Below are 21,956 nucleotides of genomic sequence, written 5' to 3'. Positions count from 1 at the left end.
AGCCAGGATAGGTGATGTCAGAGGGTGTGTGGCATATGCAAATCAGTTATGCCAATGACACATTTCCGGTGATGTCAAGGGGTGTGGCATATGCCAATGAGTTATGCTAATGAGTTCCTCCAGCTCTTTTTCTACGAAATGACTACTGTGTATAAGGCAGTTTTATGTATGACCAAAGTGGCAATGTCAAATATTGCTTGTTTGGGTGCTTGGAAAAGGCTGCTCTTAGCTGACCAGTTTGCAGTTGGTATGGGGAAGGAGGACTTGTCATTTCCTCACAGTTTCAAGCATGGCAGGTATTCACGTGTATTACGATAACTCCCTTGTGCAGCGAGCCAGTAAATCTTGTATCCCTGCTTCAATGAGAAGGCCAGAATGGTTGGGCTGTGGTCTCTGTTTCCACATCAACTTTCTGCGGTGGGATTATAGATCAGGCTTGACTCTGACTGCATGGTGTATCAGATATCCAGCCAGCGGCTGCCCAGGTGGGAGCCATATTCAACAGTGGGTGGGAGTTAAAGTTGCCAGTTCTGGGTTGGGACATTCCTGGATGTTTGAGGTGGAGCCTGGGGTTAGTGGGATTTGGAAAGGGGAGGGACCTCAGCAGGGCTTTTTTTCTTGAAAAAGAGGTGGTGGAACTCAGTGGTGGAACTCAGGACCACACAATGACATCACTTTCGATTAGCTGGAACAAGGGGAGAGTTTTTTAAAGATTAAATCGCCCTTGGTGAAAATGTTCACATGGCCAGTGGCCCCGCCCCCTGATCTCCAGACAGAGAGGAGTTTAGATTGCCCTCTGTGTCGCTGAGCAGCGCGGAGAGCAATCTCAACTCCCCTCTGTCTGGAGATCAGGGGGCGGGGCCACCGGCCATGTGACCTTTTTCAAGAGGTACCGGAACTCCATTCCACCACATTCCCACTGAAAAAAAGCCCTGGACCTCAGTAAGGTATAATGTCACACCACCCTCAAAAACAGTCATTTTCTCCAGGGGAACAAATCTCTGTCAACTGGAGATCAGTTATAAATCTGGGAGATCTCTAGGCCCCCCTGGAAGTTGGCAGCCCTAGTTGGGAGCTGAGGCTTAGCAGCCTCCTGACCTCTTAGTAGGCGGGTTGAAGCAGGCCTAATGTATGTAAAAGTTGAATAGAGAGTTGGCTAGGGAGGAAGGAGGGTTGCTATTAGAGCTGGTGTCAGTGGTAAGACATCTATTTATTTATTTTATTTATTAATTCGATTTTTAGCCCTCCCTCCCCACAAGTGGGCTCAGGGCAGGTTACAGTAATATCAATGGTACAATAATAAAACGTTTAAATACATTTAAAACCAAAACAGCAATACAAATATAATCAGAATCTCAAGATGGCAGCCCTGCTTTGCATGTAGCCAGTCCCAGGTTTGGTCTCCACGCCTTCTGTTTGAAGGAGGATGAAGTGACTTCTGCTGTCTTCCCCTGAAGCATAGATACAGAGGAGTTAGCTGTGTTAGTCTGAAGTCCCAAAATAGTAAAGAGTCCAGTAGCACCTTTAAGACTAACCAACTTTGTTGTAGCACAAGCTTTCGAGAACCACAGCTCTCTTTGTTAGAAGCTTCTGACAAAGAGAACTGTGGTTCTCGAAAGCTTATGCTCTTTACTATTTTCCCCTGAAGCAGTTTCCCTTTACTGCTCAAGCTAGGTAGGCATGGAGCCCTTGCAAAATACAGTCAGAATAAAAACGGGGTCAGAAATGCCCCCAGATGATGGCCTGCACATCTTTCAATGAGCAGGGATACTCATTTGTTTGAGCATCCCCTACACCCGTGCTCTACTGACTCTGCCTGTTGTTTCAGCTTGGCAAGGAGAAGAAACAACTGACAGAATATCTTTATGAAAATGATGAGAATCTCCGACTCGTCAGGAGAATCATGGAGTCCACCCATCTCAGCCAAGCATTAGCTGGAATGAGAGACTTTGATCTGCTCTCTGGGGAACACTGGCAGTTATTGGGCACTCAGGACCTGGGAATGGGGGGCTCTATCTTTATGGAGCTGGATCCCGTTGTGTACAAGATAGGTAAGTGCTATTCTCATGGTTCCACTAAGGTTCATTTTCTCAGCCGATAAACCCTCTTCTTAGGGTTGTTCACTTTGGGACTTATCAGCTCTCTAAATATGTACCTGATTTTATAACAGTTTATACAAGTTTAACTATGGCCGTTTCCACACTACTCACCTTCTTTCGGAACAGGGCACAATGTCATGAAAAAAACCAGAAGATAGTGTCTTCTCGCGCAAGTTATCTTCCGCGTTTTTTTCGTGACGTTGCGCCCTGTTACGGAAGAAGGTGAGTAGTGTGGAAACGGCCAATGTCTTCTCCTCACCCACCCAAAGTATCATGGGAACTGTGGTTTGGTGAAAATCTGCTTTTAGACATTCATAGCCTTCACAGAAGTACACTTCCCAGAATGCCTTGAGGCGAGAGAATGGTTGTAAGCAGTTTTGATCTATAGTGTAGATACCAGTAGTGGAAAAAGACAGTGGTGGAAAAAAGACTTCACGCCTGCCTGGGCTCAGACCTGTTTGTGAAAGAGGTGTGTGTACTTAATCTTTATCAGGACAAGTTGTTTGTAACTGTTGCTTTTACTTTGTCCAGTCAATCATAAGCCAGGATGTCTGTGTTAATGCATCTTGTGAGACTAATTGTGATTAATAAACAAAGTTCACACTCTGGTTTGATTCTTGGTTCATCCAGACAACCATACTAAAGGTAGTTAGCTTAATTAAACCACAGGTTTTGTTTTATGTCTGAACTTATCCACCATCTGACCTATTATCCTGGTCATAGTGATCAAAATGGCTGCTTTTCTCTCTTAACAATAGACTATGTGGGCATGAAATTTGAGGAGCTGGCCAAGATGAATCCTAAGATGGCTGTGGAAATTCTGAGTCAGAACTTTAGGGAATTCTGCAAGAAGTACGCGACAGCAAGTGGTGAGTCCACTCAGGGTTCTTGTCTCTTGAAAGCTGTTTCCATTTAATCCTCACCTCACAACAGTGCTATGATAAGTTGGGCCAAGAAAGAGAGGAACTGGTTCAGCGTCACTCAAGGAACTTCAAGGCAGCGTAGGAATTACACCACACTGGTTCTCTGTCCTGGTGGCTTTGCAACCAGGGTAGTACAAGCTTGCGGTGCGGAGGTTGTGGGGAAGAAGGTTATTGGGAAATGGGAGTTCTTTACATCTTGTCTGTTAGCCTAAGAAACACATTCTTTGTTACATGGGAGATATTCTTTAAGATTCCTGGAGAGAAAAGAGATGAGACTATGACAATGATGGGAAAAAGGGGAAGTGTTGCTGCTCTGTGACTCTTTGTTCTCCGTAGATCACAACATGCCATCACCCTGTGCTTTTCCCCACTAAGTGAGCAGCTAGTAAGTTGAGGTGGAAGCAGGCAAATGTACAAGGTGACCTGCTAGTGTCAAATTACATATGACTTGCAAGTGCGTGTGCTTGATAGTTCAATTTCTCCCTTTAAAATGACGAAAAGCCATTTTCATTGGGGGCAATCAGGAACAGGAAAATGCCAGCTGGGGGGAAATCTCCTTTCCCTGCTGCATGTTGCTTAGGATGCGCCATTCTTAGTAGATATGTCTTCCTCTGCTATCACCACCACTGCCCTCCTCCCTCATCCTCTTTCCCTGCCGTCCCTCTACCATGGTATAGGACAGAGATCCCCAACCTTTTTGAGCCTGTGAGCACCTTTGGAATTCTGACACAGCTAGAAATGGCCGCTGGAGGAGGTGGACTCAAGCACAAAATGGCTGCCGCAGGAGACAAAGCTGATCACAAACTATCAGGGAGTGAAGTCATGCATACCTCTAATAGTAACTCTCTAACATTTCAGGCTGAAGCTCTGTTTAACAGGATGCCTTTTTAAATGAATATACTGCTTTAAAATATTTTCTTACGTACACACATCTTACCTTCAGTCACACCATGAAGATCCTTATGATATGCTGGCAGCTGATGCTGAAGCAACTTTTTAAAAATCTACAACGCCAATTAGATCTTCAGTGGCAAATCAGGAGCCCGGCTGAGCAAAAGCTGCACCTGGCTCTGCCCACTTTCTAAGAACACTTGGCGGGTACCAGGGAAAGTGTCAGCATTTGCCATGGTACCCATGGGCACCACATTGTGGAACCCTGATATAAGGTGTACTATCTTTGTGCACTATCTTTCCTTCCCTCCACCCTATTCCTTCCACCTCCCCCAGTCCCTTTTTTTCTCACCTCACAATGGGATTTTGAGCATTTCCCATGTCCTTCTTATCAATGTATCCTCCCCCCCCCCCAAAGTAAAAGATTTCGCTACACAAGAGGAGCAGCAGCCTCTCTCTGGCTATAACCAGCCAGATATAGCACTTACAAGTTACCTTTAAATGTACACATGGAAAATGTCACGTCTGGTTAGGTCCTATTCCTAAAAGAAGGAAAATGGCTTTGGGAAGTAATGACTTCAAAGTAGGTGGTAGCTCTTGTTAAAAAGAGGTTCAGGAGCATGATAAACTGGTGGGTGGAGTATGGAACTGGATTTATGTCATTGTGCCATACACTCCTATTTTAATGAAAGGCCTGTGATCCGCCAACTTGATTGATTTGAGGGCCAGTTCACAGATTACAAATTCCATGGTGTGGGGCATGTGCCCGCCACAAGGATTTCAGGCCAGACATGTGCCTGCAGTTCCATGTTGGTTTATAGTGAGTTTGTGTCCTCCCCAATACAATACTTACACAGACCTCCTTCTCCTTTGCAGGCATTTTCATTCGGCCCATGATACCGAAAAGAAGCTTACATTGGACCCGGTCAAGTTTGTCCTTCATGAGGAAGGGACCTTTAATCAGAAAGCCCCTTATAAAGCCCAGGTAATAAGGCATCTTGCCGTAGAGATATGCCTTCCTGTTTTGTTCCTCTGAAACAACTGTACCTGACTTTTCAATACTACCCTCAGAGTGTTCATAGGTTGAAGGTATAAAATGTAGATTCTTTTTCAATGGGGTGGGGTGGGGGTAGAAATATTGAAGAAGGAGAAGAGGGGCATTGTTGCCTGCAGTGAGCACACTCTGTTAGGGTTGCCATTTTGGAAATTCCTGGAAATTTGGGGGCATTACCTGGGGAAGGGGAAGGGAACTCAGTAAGAATGGCTTGCTATAGAGTCCACCCTCCATTACTGCATTTTCCTCCAGGAGAACTGATCTCTGTAGTCTGGCAAACAAATGTAATTCTGCAAGAACTGCAGGCCCCACCTTGAGGCTGGTTACCCTACACTCTGCTCAGGATTTTGTAGGTCTTCAGAAACCTGCAATATCAGTTTAAACCAGAGGTGACATGAGAAATGAGCACATCATCCATAGAAAGTTCTGTCATACCACCACAAAGTCTCTAAGAAAAAAAGTCTATCTGAGAGCCAAGCTACAAGTGACACCTTACACAGGTTGGACACTTGTCAGCTTACCTCAAGTTTTGGTGGGAAATGTAGGTGTCCTGGTTTTATAGCTTGGCTTTCCATTACAGCTGCAAGACCAGGATGCCTACATTTCCCATCAAAACTTGAGGGAAGCTGACAAGTGTCCAACCTGTGTCAGGCATCACTTGTAGCTTGGCTCAGAGTCTCTAGCTATGAAACACTTTCTGCAACTTGGAAAGCAGCTCTCGATGCCCAGAATGTTTTAATCTGTTGATTTTTATACAAGCCTACCAAAATGAGCGCTTCACTATTGTGCAAAGGCAAAATTTAGAAATGTTTAGGGAGAAATAGTGTAGCTGGTGGGAGATAGGAAAGAGAAGCACTAGGCAAGTTAGAGCAGGGAGGCTGTAGGAATCAGGAAGCAACACTGGGAGCCCCAAAAGAAGGTTGAGTAGCCATAGAAGTCCTGCTTTGTGAAAACTGGAGCTGGTTTTCAGGTAGTGCTAATGTAATGCCAAAAACAGGTCAACCCAAAAGCTTACCTGGTAGCATTGCCTGCTGTGTGGTAGCAGTTTGATCATCAAAACACATTCCAGCCAGCTTTGGCTACCAGTGGAATTTTTGACAGCCATTCCCCCCCCCCTTTAGTAGTGTCTGGCCACAACTTCAATGGCCAAGGGCATTTGGACTTTCCCTGAATTTAGATGTAGCTTTTGACAGTTAAATCTGATACCAGTTCTGGGCAACAGAAAGAGCAGATTTTTTTCACTCGCGCTCACTGAGCATGCCCTGTTGCAAATGAGCATGCTCAGAAACGTATAAGTGAAATCTGATGGAAGGCTTTTTTTTCAGCGCTCCACCAGAATGATTTGAAGCTCCTCCCAATCTGTCACACCGTTTTGCCCTTCCTTCAAAATCTCAGGCGCCTTATGTAGCGATTGTGCCATTTTTACCCTGTGAGGCTGGTGGAACGGAAAGAGTGATGGCCTCCTCAGTGGAGAGTCTGAGCCCAGGTCTCCTTGGTATGAATCTAACACTTTATGAAATGTACCACATTGGCTCTCAGGAAGCCTGGAAGCTTCTTTTTTAAATGAAAGGAGAGAAGAATTCAAATTTTGTGCCGTGTTCTACAAGTCCTAATCCGATGGGTCACTTTTAGGATAGATTGCACTTCTATCAAAAGTTACTGGTTGCTCTTCAGATTCAGCTTGTGTTAGTTGTCCTCATTTCCCATCATCAGTTTCAGCCTTAAGGACAGGGAAGTCTGTGTGTAAAAATATATATTCTTGGCCCAGGAAAGTGGATGCCTTCAGCTGTCTGGCTTCTCCTTTGGGTCCTTTAGAGAGCTGAATGAAGTGCTTCAGAACCCCATTCATATGGACTACTTCAGACAGTTTCTCAAGATGCACAATGCTGAAACCCCACTCCTTTTTTGGATGGCTGTGGAAGATATTATTAAGGAGACTAACCCCAGAGCTCAGAGTGAGTTGATCAATGCCACGGTCAGGAATTTCTTCTACCACAGTATTCCGCCAGGTATGCAGACTGTTATGTATTGGGCTAGCTTCAGGTAAAGCAAGGCTCCTCAGGTCTGAAATCCTATTGGGTAGTACATTAGCAGCAGCCAATCAATCCTCCGGGATGCGGGCCAGTTGCTACTTTGGTAAATACGACCAGTGTCATATTCAGTGCATGCAAATGAAGGATCCTAGTTGCATGTGTGCTTATTCCTGGGTTACTGAAAAGAGGCTTATTTTTGGGTGCATATATCTGGCTCCTTTGGGAGCCTGGATCTGGCAGCAGCCAGAAATTGCCCTTAATTTTATGGCTCCCCAGTCTTTCTACTGATCGGCATGCCTGTTCTTCCTCTGTCTCCCTGCCTACCTGCTTCCTTCTCAACCTGTCAGCTTCCCTAGCCATTTCCCATCTGCATTCCCAACCTGTCATTGCAGGTCTTCCCTGGACCAGTTCAGACTCTGGTTTGCAACTACTTTCATTGTGTCCCTCATGTAGGTCTGCTTTGCTTATGTTCACCCTCCATCTTTCCAAACCTTGTAGGTTTAGCTCCTCTGTACCTTCCCCAGGTGCTGACAGCATCTTCTGGTTGCTGCTACCTCAGTCCTTCCTGCCCTCTACATGGTCTGCCCCTCATTTTTTGCTGAGAACTTTCCTAACTAATTCCTTGAGAACTTTCATTTCCTTACACAAGGCCCCATGCCACCAATCTCATTGAGCCTGTGGGCCCTTCTGGAATTTAGAGAGCAGGCAGTGGGCCTCACCACAAAATGGCTGCCATGGGGTGCTGAGACCTATCACAAAATGGTGGGAGGGTGAAAGCCAAGCATCTGATGATGGAGGCCAGTGGTTCTGAATGAGCTCTCCCTGCAGGTGCAAATTTGATGCCTCCTGCTTTCTTCCAAAGCCAGGAGTGACTATTTGCTTTGAGGAAGAGAGAGGCTTTGGGGAAGAATAAATAGGCACTAAGAAATGCTTCAGTGGGCACCATGGTGGTGGATCATAACTGCACTAAGGAAGGAGCTGAACTGAGGAGAGGAATTTCATGGACATTTTTTATGGTTCTCAACTGTGCCATCCTTTAAAATCAATTTTTCACGTGCTGAAATATTCATGGAAGGAGGGAATACAGTGCCCTTGCCTTAGCAACTAGGGCCCACATTCTTTGTTTCACTGTTCTCAAGTGTACTGATGAAAGTACTCAATTTTTAAAAAATATATATTTTATTTGCTTTCATTCTGCACATTGTGAAGAATTATATTCTACAAATGCAAAAAAAAAAGCACCGTTGCCATTCCTTGAGGAATGCAACCATGCTCTTCATATAAATATAAATAACATTTCTTTATTAGCATCCACTTGGAGAATCCTACGCTAGTTCTCACTTTGCTCTTGTGTCCCTTGTTTGTCTGTTTACTTTTACTAGGGATGCAAATAGTGTCACAAATTTACCATCCTCATTCATGTTCTAGGCTGACTGAAGAGTCTGGAATGAGCAAGTTAGCTTATATAATAATAATAATATACCGCCCTTCAGGACAACTTAATGCCCACTCAGAGTTGTTTACAAAGTATGTTATCACCCCACAACAATCACCCTGTGAGGTGGGTGGGGCTGAGAGAGCTCCAGAGAACTGTGACTAGCCCAAGGTCACCCAGCTGGCTTCAAGTGGAGGAGTGGGGAATCAAACCCCGCTCTCCAGATTAGATTCCCGTGCTCTTAACCACTACACCAAACTGGCTCTAGTTCTACTGCCTTTCTCCATGTGCTGTACAAGTGCTACCTGGATTCCATAAGTTTGGTGTTTGTGTATGTTGCAGCGGGGAGGCAGTGTCTTTAATGATTATGTATTTTAAACGTATTGAGCTAACATTTCTAACTTTTTTGCATTTGTAGAACGTAATTCTTCACAATGTGCAGAACAAAAGCAAATATTTTTTTAAAAAGTGCTCCAGAGCAGCAAAACCAAGAACACTGGCCTGGATGCTTTTTTGAATGTGTTTCCAAACGTAAAGAGTGCTTGCATCCGAATGTGAGCCCAATATTTGCTTTTGCAGTCATCACCACGTTACCCAGATCTGATTGGCTACTTAGAGCTGTGAAGATGAAGAGACAATTGGTGCAGAAGGAAAGAAGTCTTTAATAATTGTACAACCCATACACATTTCATGTGCAGCTTTTTCTGGAGGAATCTTCCAGATTCTTTTTAGTTCTGTTCCCATAGATGCACTTCAGCAGATGAGCAAAACATGAGCAATAGGGGTTTTTCTAAGGAATATATCTGACCTCTTCAGAATCATCTTTTTCATGATGATGTTGTAGACAAAAATTTAATATAGTTCACCAAATAACATGCTTCAGAAGGATGCAAACTGATTTATTACCTGTGGGCACCTGTTGATTGATAAAAATTTTCCATATCCACTGGCAAGATAGTAACAGACACTGTTGTTTAGTTACTGCTTGGTAAATGGTCATTTGTAGCCATCAAGGTTGCCTGGTGTAAGAGCAGAGATTGAGAGGAGATATTGCACAGAATGCCTGTCTTTCTGTCCTCTTTCCTTCAGAAAGGCTACTACAATGCGAGGATAAAATCATCCGAGACATAAAGAAGTCCCGTAACATTACTCTTGCCATGTTGGCCACAGCACAAACCTGTGTGATGAAGTGCCTGGAAAGCCGATGGTGAGTAGAATAGATATGCCCAATGGCTATAGGCTTACGGGTTTTTTGTCATGACAAAATGCTACCTGTGGGAGAAAAAGACCAGATTTTTAGGAGGCCATCGCCATGTTGTGAAATAATTTTTTCTTGCAAAGATGCTTTCTAAAGCAGTGTTCTAGAAGATACTACTGGGGTCAAGTTGCAACCTAAACTAAAATAAACTCAAAGAGAATGTGCACAAAATATAGGTTAAAAATAAGTTTAAAACGTAAGGCCTAAATGGCAGGCTAAAAATTACTAAAACATTCTCAATACTCAGATGATGTTACAGTTCAATGACCAGCACAAAAAAAGACCATGGTACGGTACAATTAACAACAGAAAGACCAACCAGGGCCGATTCCAGACGGCCCCCCGCCTCGCGAAACGTCGCGCGTCGTCGCGCGTCGTCGCGTAGAAAACGCAAAATATCGGGTTTTCTCGCGCGAGTTTTGCGCGACATCGCGCAAAACTCGCGCGAGAAAACGCGATATTTCGCGTTTTCTGCGCGACGACGCGCGACGTTTCGCGAGGCGGGGGGCCGTCTGGAATCGGCCCAGGTGTGTTTTGGCCCAAAGGCCTTCCTCAGTGGTCAGTTGTATAATATTTATAATCAAACACACCCACACATTCAGAAACCAATCATGAAATGCCCCGATGCTATAACTAAAACTTCAACAAGAGAAGAGGGGGAAAGGTTTTTTTTTTTTTAATTCAGTGTAGTCAACCACTATGTTCTAGAATTATTTTAATAAAAATACTAAATCAAAATTTACTTCTACTATTGTGTGATAAAATGCAGTTGTTGCAGCAAATCCAGGACTGCACTCACACAATGCTCTTCATTTGCAGTTGTCTTCTATAGAAAAAATGTCCAAATGAAATAATTATTCCATATTACTCTCTTAAACATCCCCCCACCCTAGGCTCTCCAAAATCACAAACAAATCAGAGGCTTGGTTTCCAATGTGTTTCATCAATCTGCAGTAGAAATAAAGTGGCACTTTAACCTCAAAAAGTTCAGTTATATGAAAAGGTAAAAAGATGATGCAGTATCTCCCATGTGATATGGAGATATGCTCTCAAGGGAGGGGGAAGAGACGAGAGAAGGGATAGAACATTTATTTAGTCCCCAAGGCATCAACGTCTAGAGGTGGCGAATCCGAAATACTTCTCTCCCGGCATATGCCCTCACACTATAAGCTTTCATGGGCTAAATGCCCAAATGATTTATGAGGTTGATCCACTGGGGTAGGGTTAAGGTTGGAGTTGAACTTGTAAACAGCCAGGTCAAAAGTCTATGGAATGCAAGAAATTACAGGATGAATTTATGAACCAGAATAATGTAAAACAGTAAAATATTATGAAGAATCGTGCAGATTCACTCATTTGCATAGCTTATACAGGTCATAAATTTAACTTTTCTTCATGCATAGTTTGTATTGCCCAAGTGCAGAAAGTATTTATTAGGATGGTAAATGTGGTAAATCCTCTTCTTACTCTTTTCTCCTCTTTTTTTCTGGCAGGTTTAAATCGTACCAAGGCCTGTATCCTGAGACCGAGCCTACGTTTACATCGCATACCATGAAGGGACGGAGGGGTTCCTTCATAAGAGACAAGATAGTGAGCAAAGTTTGGGAAGTGGGGCTCTGGCTTTTATATCCTCCTGCCTCATGCTGTTACTCTGTTTGACAGTGATGGAGTGTGATCTGCTGACTCAATTGGGCTGAGAGCCAACTGACAATTTACAAAGGCCACATGTTGGCCACGTGGCCATCACAATGACTTTGGGACAGGTGTACACCCAGAGTTCCATTCTGGGAACTCAATCCCTAAACACACATGGGCTTCAGATTGGGACCACAGCATACAAGGAAAGGGGGAATTTAACCTTTGTCCCATGTGTCATTTTCCTACGTGGTAAACCCTCATCAGCTTTGTAACTTGTGAATCAACGCTCACAGGATACTGGAAGCTGCATCAAGTCAGTAGCAGTGCAATCCTAAGCAGAGTTACACCCTTTTGTATCCATTGAGGTCAACGGGCTTCAATCGTGACTCTGTTTAGCGTTGCACCATAGGTCTATTGTCTGTTTATGGTCGATAGTCAGTATTTGGTTTAAACAGAAGGCACAGCTTGCTGATGGAGGCCGTATCACTTTTAAGAACAGCATTGTCTTGATGGTGAGAAGTGAAATGACCGATTACAGAGAGAGAAATTTTCAGAGAAACGGCTCCATTTACAAGCCAGTCTCACTGGATGGCAGCAGATCTCTCTGTTTAAAGCTGGATCTATTCCAGTTACATAAAAAGTGGGGTGGAAATGGGAGGCCAGTGTTAAGAAGTGTTTTTATTGCATTAATTCAAAATTTTGTATTCCATCTTGAGGCTTAGCAAGAATATTAAAAACATTCAGTAAGTTGATCGAACAGGCAAGCAAACTGGGCCATTTTCACACTGCTTACCCGATTGCGCAAAATTCCTGGAACGACACGCCTTCCTGGAGCGATTTCCTGTCATAACTCTGGTTATCGTGGGAAATTGCGCCAGGAAGGCGTGTCATTCCAGGAGTTTTGCATGATTGGGTAAGCAAGCTAAAACTCTTCTCCCTAACATGCTCGCTTTTCATTGGCTGGGGAGTGTGTGTCCCTTTTATTGTTTGAAAATGAAGGAACTTTCCGACATGTGACCACGCTGCTTTGCCATGTACAGTCTGGTGGCATACGCCTCCAAAGGCTACCATTTGTTTCTTCAGCATCTTTCAATCACTTCCCAGCGTAGAGTACAGCTGCTCTGTGTTGTCTATAGGCTGACAATGTTCTCTTCTGCAGAAAAGGGCCTGGAATGCATTTGGCTCACTCGTCAGAACGATATGCAGGTTCCGGAAGGCAATGAGTTACCTAGCAAAGCGCAAAGCGTTTGAAGAATTCCTCCACCGGGAACTAAAAAACACCAAGGAAAGTATGTCCTAAATCTGACTTACCCACCTGTAAGAATGACTCTTGGGATGGCTGCTTAGTAGTGTAATACTAAACAGAGTTACACTCTTCTAAGCCCCTCAAGTTCAATTAACTTGGAAGGGTGCAATTTTGTTTAGGATTGCACTGTTAGTTAATTTCCTGCAAGAGGAGAAGTGCAGAAGAGTAACTGATGTGATACATGGGCCGTTTCCACACGACTTACCAGCCTCTGTAGTGTTGCGAAAAACACGCAGAAGATAGCATCTTCTTGTGTGAAATTGTGCCAGGAAGACACGATGTCGCACAAAACTCCTGGATGAGAGCATCTTCCCGGCGCGATTTCGTGCAAGAAGACGGTATCTTCCGTATGTTTTGCGTAATGCTACAGAGGCCGGTAAGTCATGTGGAAACAGCCGTGGTTGCATGGAACTGCTAGACATGCCTGTCCCTTGAGAAATAAATTAGTCTTGACAGTACGGAAACTGTACATTCAGATCTGAAAACCACAAGTGATTCAAATGACATTATCTCTTTTATTATAAGATAATGGTAGAGACATCCCTCTTATAGCTGCTAAATGCTATGTGCTTGTGATTGACTTTTGCAGCTGTATAAATGTGGTCTCGTTTTTATATTTTAGTAGTCTGCTTAAAACAAATAAGTTTTGTGTAGTGGTTAAAGCGGCAAGACTCTGATCTGGAGAACTGGGTTTGATTCCCCACTCCTCCGCCTGAAGCCTTGGGTCAGTCTCAGCTTTTCCAAACTTCTCTCAGCCCCACCTGCCTCACAGGTTAATTGTTGTGAGGATAATAACATCACACTTTTTAAAGCGCTCTGAGTGGGCATTAAGCTGTCCTGAAGTGTGGTATATAAATTGAATATTATTATTATTATAAGAAGCAGTATGAGGTAAAGAGAAAGAAAGTGATTCAATGAAGCATGAGCTATAGTCTTATTATGGCCAGCAGTATGAGAGAAAGGCCGTTTCCACATGCTGTTAAAGAGACAGGCCACTTGCTGAATGCTGGCTCCCCCCCCCCCCAAATTCCAGACGACTCCCATTTCAAAGTGGAAGCTGGCAGCTTGGCTTCTGTTTGTTCAACATCTTTTCTGAGAACAGGATTTCTCTCTCTTTCCTGTGCCTGCTAAAAGACGCTGAACAAACGGAAGCAAAACTGCCTGCTTCCGCTTCGAAATCGGAGTTGTCTGGAATTTGTGAAAAAAACCCACCAGTGTTCAGTAAGTGGCCCATCTCTTTAACAGTGTGTGGAAACAGCCAAAGTGATTCAACGAAGCACAAGCTATTAGTCTTATAAGTTTGCCCACAGCCCTTGTGCCACCTGTTTGCTGTGAATTTTGCTCCTTTGATGGTACCATCCTAAGTGACTCAAAAATCTCCTGAAATCTTAAAACTAGACTATAGAGCGCTGCCGTGGAAGCTATCCAGAAACTGCAACTGATCCAGAGTAGAGCTGCTCGTCTACTGAGGTCATGATATTCTGATTTGAAGGCTCTTCTGCTACTTACCTCTAGGCTTCTGAGTCCAATTCAAGACCCTGTGTACCAAATCTCATCCTGGCAGATGTTTTCCCTTGTCTGTTCTCTTAGACCTAAGATCTATTAGATCTGCCACAACCCAACCCTGGCCATTTTTGCCTGTGGCTCCAGCCCTCTGGAATGGCCTTTCCAACGAAGTCAGGAGGATGCCCACATCGGCCCATTTCAGGAGCAGTCAGTCAGTCATTTATTATTACAGCAAAAGCCAGTAAAACAAAACAAATCTGCGATAAAAAATAAGTTATTTCATCAGGGCATAACAATAAGATCAGAGCATTAGTGCTGGAAGAATTGATGAAATAAAAACAATGAAGATAAAAGAGAGTTAAGAAAAAATGGCAAAAGCAATTATACCACATTTTCAGCTAAAAGGAGTCTGTGTTTCCTAATGGCTAAGGAACAGAATCTGGCCACAGCATAAGTCACTGAGCTCTGAGTGTCTTCTAAAAGGAAGTTGCGCAAGATTTCTGGTCTAAAGTCGAGATAGGACTGCAAGGGGTTAAATTTAGACAAGAGAGGCAGTATAAGACAAGCCCTTTCCTCTTGATGTAAAGCTACCCTATTTAAAAGGGATGTTAAGACCAGCTTATTCCAGTCATGGTCTGCAAGTAGTTTTTATCAGGTTGTTGTTCAGTGTACACTAAGTTTTTGTCAGCTACCTTGAGCTGCTGTCAATGGTGGGAAAGGTGAATTATAATGCTAAAATTTAATTAGACAGCTTTGCCCTATTATCTCAAACTTCCTCATATGTGTGATGTCATCCAGCACTCACTTATTTCCAACCCTGGCTCAAAATCCCCACCAAAATGAAATCCAGGTATGTTCACCTGCATTTGTTCAAATCCATGCCTTTCCTCTCTGCCACCTGCCCCCCCCTACCCAAACCAATAATCATATTTTAAATTCTAAGCTCTTTGGGGTGTAAGCATTGATCCTTCTTTTATTTCTTTCTCTTCCTTGAAGGATCCGTATACATTACCTGGTAAAAAATTAGAAGTAATATTGATTGGATATAAATAGCATCTGGGCAGTTTATTCAAACTTGAAAATGTACACATGAAGGGAATCAAAATTTCATCATCCTGCCTTGCCCTGTAATATACCTGCTCTAGTTTAAACAATTATCTGGTAAAGGAATATTAATACAACTTCTCAAGGAGCTTCCTATAGCTGAGATCATACATTAGAAACACTCTGTGCTAAGTATTATTATTACTGGGGTGCACTGCAACTGAAATGCACCAAGACATTTCTATTTAGAGGGGTTTGGGCTATCCAGCCCTAATGCCTACTAGTGCCAAAGGATAGTGTTTAATCAAAGCTATGGATTACATTTTTGGACATTCCTTGTGACCAGCAGATATTTGTGGGAGATGATCTAATCAGGACTTCTTCTTTTCTTCCTTACTGAAGGAGAGTATCCCAGAGTGAGTTATTCTTCTTGTTTGCTTCAAAGCAGTGGTCTTGAAAATTAGATCACTCTGAGCCAAGCTACAAGTGATGCCTGACACAGGTTGGACACTTGTCAGCTTCCCTCAAGTTTTGATGGGAAATGTAGGCGTCCTGGTCTTGCAGCTTGGCTCTCCATTTAATTGAAGTTTACAGAGCGGCAGTCTATGGGAGGGAGAACATGCGGTCGGGAGGGGAGTGCAGGCGTCGGGCTCTCGCTGGGTGCCTCCCTTCCCCTCCGCTGTGTGTGTGTGTGGGGGGGGGGGGTGTTCTGTAAACTTCAATTAAATGGAGAGCCAATCTGCAAGACCAGAACGCCTACATTTCCCATCAAAACTTGAGGTAAGCTGACAAGTGTCCAACCTGTGTCAGGTGTTACTTGTAGTTTGGCTCTCAGTCTCTTTCAGTGGGAGGAGTCTCTCCCTACCTCAGTTTTGGACTTGCCCCCTCTGTTTTGTGACTATATAATAAATAATAAAAATAATAACATTCGATTTATATACTGCCCTTTAGGATGACTTAACACCCTCTCAGAGCGGTTTACAAAGTATTTCATTATTGTCCCCATAACAAAACACCCTGTGAGGTGAGTGGGGCTGAGAGAGCTAGAAGCTGTGACTGACCCAAGGTCACCCAGCTGGCTTCAAGTGGAGGAGTGGGGAATCAAACCTGGCTCTCCAGATGAGAGTCCCGCACTCTTAAGCACTACACCACACTGGCTGTCTGAATATCATCTCTGAATTTTCCCGGTACCAAAAGTCTTCCCGGCAGTGCAATCATCTTGGGATAGCATGAAGCCATGATTTTACAGACCCCCAGCACGGTGGGAGTTTACTCTCCCACAGCTGGTTTCAGCTGTAACTCTTGGGCTTTGCACTCCTTTCCTCTTATTCTTGGCAGTGAATCTTTGGGTCTTGATTTCTGCTAGGTGGCTCAAAAGGATTCTTATCAAGGGCACTCTTTTTGACTGACTAGCCATGTTCACGCAATTCCACATGAAAACCATCACCTCCCTGGCCAAAGGTAGAGGCATTCCTGATGGATGGCTGCCCAGCCTCTGCTGGGACCTCCAATAAGGACGAGCCCATTTCCTCCTAGGTGGTTCTTTCCATAGTTGAACTGTTGTCCCTTTCAGCAAGTTTCTCCTAATGTTCAACCAAGATCTCCCTTCCTGTAACTCAAGACCCTGTGTACCAAATCACATCCTCGCAGAGGTCCTCCCTTGCCTGTTTTCTTAGACCTTAGCTGCCGCAACCCAATCGCGGCCATTTTTGCTCAATAGCCTTGCCCTCCAGAGCAACAAAGCACAAGTCCTTGTCCACGTGACACTGATTGAGTGTCCATCTTCTCCCCTGACTCAACTGAAAATGAGAAACTGAACTATTGATATCAGCATACAGATGACTCGTCATCACTCCAGATCCTCAGATGGACTTTCCTAGAGTCTTCAGGTGGATGTTAAACAACATGGGGGAGAGAAGAGACCCCTGCTGGTCTCCTGTCCTGTGGCATAAAGGGCCATAGAGTTGAGCAGCTGTCCCTCCCAAACCACTTTCTAGAAACCAGTTAGATAGTAATGAAGCTCTCATTTCATCTGTGAATGAACGGTATCCATCCCAGCTGGATTTATTCCTGCCCAATTACTTCATTGTGGATAAGACTGAGGTAGACAGACTTTGGCTCAAAGGGCTATCAATGCAGCATAGCTTTTGGCCTGGTGATAACCTTCTTTCTGTTTTATGATCTCGTTCTCTATTTCACATTTTCTTTTCATCCTTAACAAACGCTTTAATCTTCTCAGTTTGCATGTTTTGTCTGCAAACACTAAGAATGTCAGCTACGGGATGTTCCAAAACTGAGGGTTAGGGGGTTCTTCCCCACAGAATGGGCAAACAATATCTATATTGCATGGCCCTGCCTCCGGAGTTTGCAGCACGAGTGACTCTTCCAAGGTATCTTCCATCCTCTAATGAGAAGAAACACAGAAAGCTCAACACTGCTTTCTCTTTTCAGATTTGCCTCCCCAAGGCACAGCTCAGCCACGATTAAGCACTGGTGGAACTAGTGGCCGTTCTACTGGATCTCCTAGCAGTCCAGAAGAAGATGTTGAAGTGGTACAAGTGAAACGCCGGCTATTTAATGGCCGCATCATCTCAGTTAACTTCCTGACCAATGATCTCTGCTTTTACCTGGAGATGGAGAAGTGAGTGAGCTTTTGTTAAGCGGAAACGCTTGAGTGACTCTTCCTGCCATGGGCAGAATGGGATGCAATGAGGCTATTGCGTCCTCCCCGTCTGCACATGAAGTGGGAGCAGGTGGGGTTAACTTGAACAGCAGAAAGAGCGTAAAAGAGTAGGGTGCCGAATCCCCCCTACTCTTAGAGAAATCAAATGCAGAAAAGTATCTGGGGACACCAACTGCAGGAAGGCAATGCACAGGAGGCAAAAAAGGGCTCCCTACTGCCTTTCTCTTGTGTTCCTTTTACTGGTAAGAGGACACACACAGATACACATGCATGTGATATGTGATGGGGCAAAGTGTGAGAAGAAGCCTGTCTGCTATCATCACATCTTTAGTTGGTAGCCTCTGACCTCTGCTATAAGTTGCACCACATAGGTAAAGAGGGTAAAGGTAGTCCCCTGTGCAAGCACCCATGGAAGGACGTCGCATCATGACGTTTTATTGGCAGACTTTTTGTTACGGGGTGGTTTGCCATTGCCTTCCCCAGTCATCTACACTTTACCCCCAGGAAGCCAGGTACTCATTTTACGGACCTCGGAAGGATGGAAGGCTGAGTCAACCTTGAGCCGGCTACCTGAACCCGGCTTCCACCAGGATTGAACTCAGGTCGTGAGCAGAGCTTGGGCTGCAGTGCTGCAGCTTACCACTCTGCGCCACGGGGCTCTTTAGTTGCACCACGTATTTGTAGCAAATACAAATGCCAGCTTGCATTGGAGGAACTGTACCTCTCATATTTTACCGAGAATGGTTGAGGCCTCTCAAGCAGTTGACAATGATGCCTTGGAGGAGCTTCTACCTGCACTGGTCTCCCAATGGCCCGCATAGTCACCAAGGATGAGTGTGGAACGGGTGATCAGTTTCTGTGGCAGTTTTCCTGTTATCAGTCTGAGGACTGTCCCTGAGAAAGAAGCATCTTCCTTCCCATCTATACTTCTTATACTTGCTACAGCACCCAACTCAAGTGTCTGATTTGTAGCTCCTGACTGTAATGAGAGCCTTGTTATGAATGACTTACTATTACTATTACTACTACTACTACTACTACTACTATTAAGGACTTGTTATGAATGAACTGTTGATAGAAATGTACATTTACTAGTCGGATGGATGTTTGGATGCATTTTGCCATAGATCTGTGTATTGATTGTATTTATGATATTTATTCCATTGACTATAATGTATTTAATAATATTTATTATACACACTGAGCACTTTGAATATTCTTCCTACTTATAAGTACATATGATTTTTGCTACCATTTCCTTATTTGAATTTAGGTGGGAGATTTTGTTTTAGAGTTTGTGATGAGAGCCTGCCATAGGTTCTAAGATGCAACCGATGTTCCCATTGCCTGCCTCTTTCTGTTTTCTGCTCTGTGTTGCTATTGCAGGTTTTTCCACCTGGCTGATTCGGTAGTAGTGCTGGCTTCCCTTGGATTGTATACAGAGAAGGATATTGCCTTTCTGAGATCTAAGGTGGTCACCATCATCAAACTGTTCTTGAATTCAGATATTCCACCTAAACTGAGGGTAAGAGGCATGGAGCCATGGTTTACCAAAGCAGTGATGCCCCCCGCCCCACAATGACATGCAATGAAAATGTTGGATCTTAAGGTGAATGGGCTGCGTGCCAGAGGAAGGTTGACCCAGAGAAGGGCCAGCTGTGGTAGGTGTCTATTGGCTAGTACCTGGTACATCAACACACATCCCCTTGCTCCCAATCCTTACAAAAGTTTTGCAACTGGATGCTAACTGATTGTGAACTTTCTATGTAAATTTAAGGATAGTTGCACATGTGTATACATGCACACATGATCAGAGCAGACAGCCCACACACAAAGGGAAGGGCAAGACTGATCTAGCTTGCAAATTGCTGGTATGTGTATAAAAGGCAGGTTACACTATGAATGAAAAAAACCCATTGTGAAAGCTCTAGTATTCTCTATTTTCTCTAAACATAGCAGCATAAAGAGATTTTGGAGTTCAGCTCAGTTATAACACTGGAAAATACCCTTTCGTTGAAATCATAATCTCAGAGAATGAAGACCAGCTATATTGGTTGTTCTAATAAACCTTTGATGCTTTGTTTTCTCTCTAATTATGGATCGTGGATTGTTTTCTGCCTAATTGTGGATATTTGCCTTTTTTTAATCTTGTGGCCCTGCTTCTGTAACCAGGTCAACCTCACAGAAGCACAGTGCAATCAAATCAAGAATTCAATCGGTGAAGGTGTACTGAACAGGAGTCTCTTTCATACCGCCATGCTCTCTATTTTCTCACTTTTAATACACTTCTGGAAGAAGTAAGTGTCCCTCTCTCTTGGTCTGGGAAGTCAGAGGGAGGGGGAGCCATTGCGCTTGGACTTGGAGCAGATTTTGTGAATCTAGCCCAGAGTTGTCTTTTCAGCCTAGACTAGGTACTGCAGGAATCAAATCTAGGCACAGTCAAAATACGGAGGAGAGGTAGAATGGTGTGGATTGTTGGGGTAGTTAAGTTAAAATAATGCATGCCTTTATTGCTTGGTAAGCTTATTGCATTCCTTTGGCAGACACTTATTTCATTCGAGAAGTTAATTAATTATTTGATAATATTTGCACTGTTAAGCTGTCACCCGACTTACAACACGAGAAAACCCAGAGATGTGGATCCCTGCAACTTTTGCACAGTTCTTTGCAGACTCTTACTCTATATGAAACATGCACATCTTCTGAACCACCCAGCCAAATGCAACCCACCACATTCAGGGACCTAATGAGGTGGTAATGCTCTTTTTTGTCTACCTGTCCAGGATTTCAAAGGCAGGAAGATTGTCAAGCTGTTGCTTGTCTGCTGTAAATGGATAGTGCCTGGTTGGGTAACCCTGTTACCCAAGCCTGCGCTAACTACCGAAAATACCTATGGGCATTTTCTAATTTAAAAAGGAAACACTGCTGTGTTTCATTCCAAGTAGGTGCTCAAATGTGAAGTAAGACGTTAGAATGGCAAACAGGCAGGGCCAGCCTGACCAGGTAGGCTGGGGTCACCAACCGTTTTCAGCCTGTGGGCAACTTTGGAATTCTGGCAGAGGGGGGTTGGGAGCAACCACAAAATGGCTGCTGTGGGAGGTGGAGCCAGCTACAAAATGGCTGCTGCAGGAGGTGGAACCGTATACATACAGAAAGCCCAAATGTAGAGAAGGGGTCAATTTTACAATAATATATAGGGCAAGAAGAGTGAGAGAGAGAGAGAGAGAGAGAGAGAGAGAGAGAGAGAATAAAAAACCAACACTATAATTGAGTGTTCAAACAAATCAGCTCAGAATTATTGAAAGAAATGTGTGGGGAAGATCAGTGCATGCTTGCATGGGACAATGTGGTTATTTCCAAAAGATATTAAAACAGCTTCAGACCTGGACTTTGATAAGGATTAAAGTACAAATGATGCTGGAGTCCTGAGAATGGAACTCCAGATGTGTTATTTGGTCTTTAAAAGCATCTATAAAAAAACGGAGAGTCAATATAGATTGTGGTTCCCTGGTTGGTACACATGCACACAATTATAGGGAACAAGTTTAAAGAGGAGGATTAAAATATTATGAAATGCAGTCTGTGACTATTCTGTGTAAAACTTGAGATACGATCACCAATTATTTCTATTCTCACTGCTCAATGTGCTTTTCTTGGTTGTGTTTCTGTATGTATATTGAATTGGAAGGAGGAGGGAGAAATCAAAGTCATAGTTCATTGAGAATGCCCCAAACCCTCGAGCCAGCCCTGCTTGTTCTTCACTTTCCTTCTTTCTTTTTAGAGCCTTCTCCTACTTTTGGAAAGGTTGCTCACTTCCAGGAATAGGGCTGTAGAACTTGCAATGCATCAGTTAGCTCACTAAAACATATATCCAGAAGAGTTAGCCATGTTAGTCTGTAGTAGCAAAATCGAAATGAGTCCAGTAGCACCTTTAAGACTAACCAACTTTACTGTAGCATAAGCTTTTGAGAATCACAGTTCTCTTTGTCAGATGCAAGCAAGCATCTGACAAAGAGAACTGTGATTCTCAAAAGCTTATGCTACAGTAAAGTTGGTTAGTCCAAAATGTATATAGAGACTCATGGT

The 21,956-nt window shown here is 43.8% G+C and overlaps 1 protein-coding gene across 1 annotated transcript in view; it reads left to right on the top strand.

The window, feature by feature from the left end:
* RGSL1 (regulator of G protein signaling like 1) overlaps nt 1-21,956 on the top strand; it is a 47,228-nt gene that overhangs the window by 14,416 nt on the left and 10,856 nt on the right. The window contains exons 8-17 of the mRNA XM_054980331.1: nt 1,829-2,051; nt 2,858-2,968; nt 4,790-4,898; nt 6,783-6,976; nt 9,525-9,642; nt 11,187-11,283; nt 12,491-12,620; nt 17,639-17,828; nt 19,257-19,395; nt 20,043-20,167. Coding sequence (XP_054836306.1) covers nt 1,829-2,051; nt 2,858-2,968; nt 4,790-4,898; nt 6,783-6,976; nt 9,525-9,642; nt 11,187-11,283; nt 12,491-12,620; nt 17,639-17,828; nt 19,257-19,395; nt 20,043-20,167 — 1,436 coding nt within the window. The remainder of the gene's footprint in view (nt 1-1,828; nt 2,052-2,857; nt 2,969-4,789; nt 4,899-6,782; nt 6,977-9,524; nt 9,643-11,186; nt 11,284-12,490; nt 12,621-17,638; nt 17,829-19,256; nt 19,396-20,042; nt 20,168-21,956) is intronic.

This window comes from Eublepharis macularius, chromosome 5 (genome assembly GCF_028583425.1).
Source record: "Eublepharis macularius isolate TG4126 chromosome 5, MPM_Emac_v1.0, whole genome shotgun sequence".
Taxonomy (NCBI): domain Eukaryota; kingdom Metazoa; phylum Chordata; class Lepidosauria; order Squamata; family Eublepharidae; genus Eublepharis; species Eublepharis macularius.
This window is presented reverse-complemented; position numbering and strand designations above follow the sequence as displayed.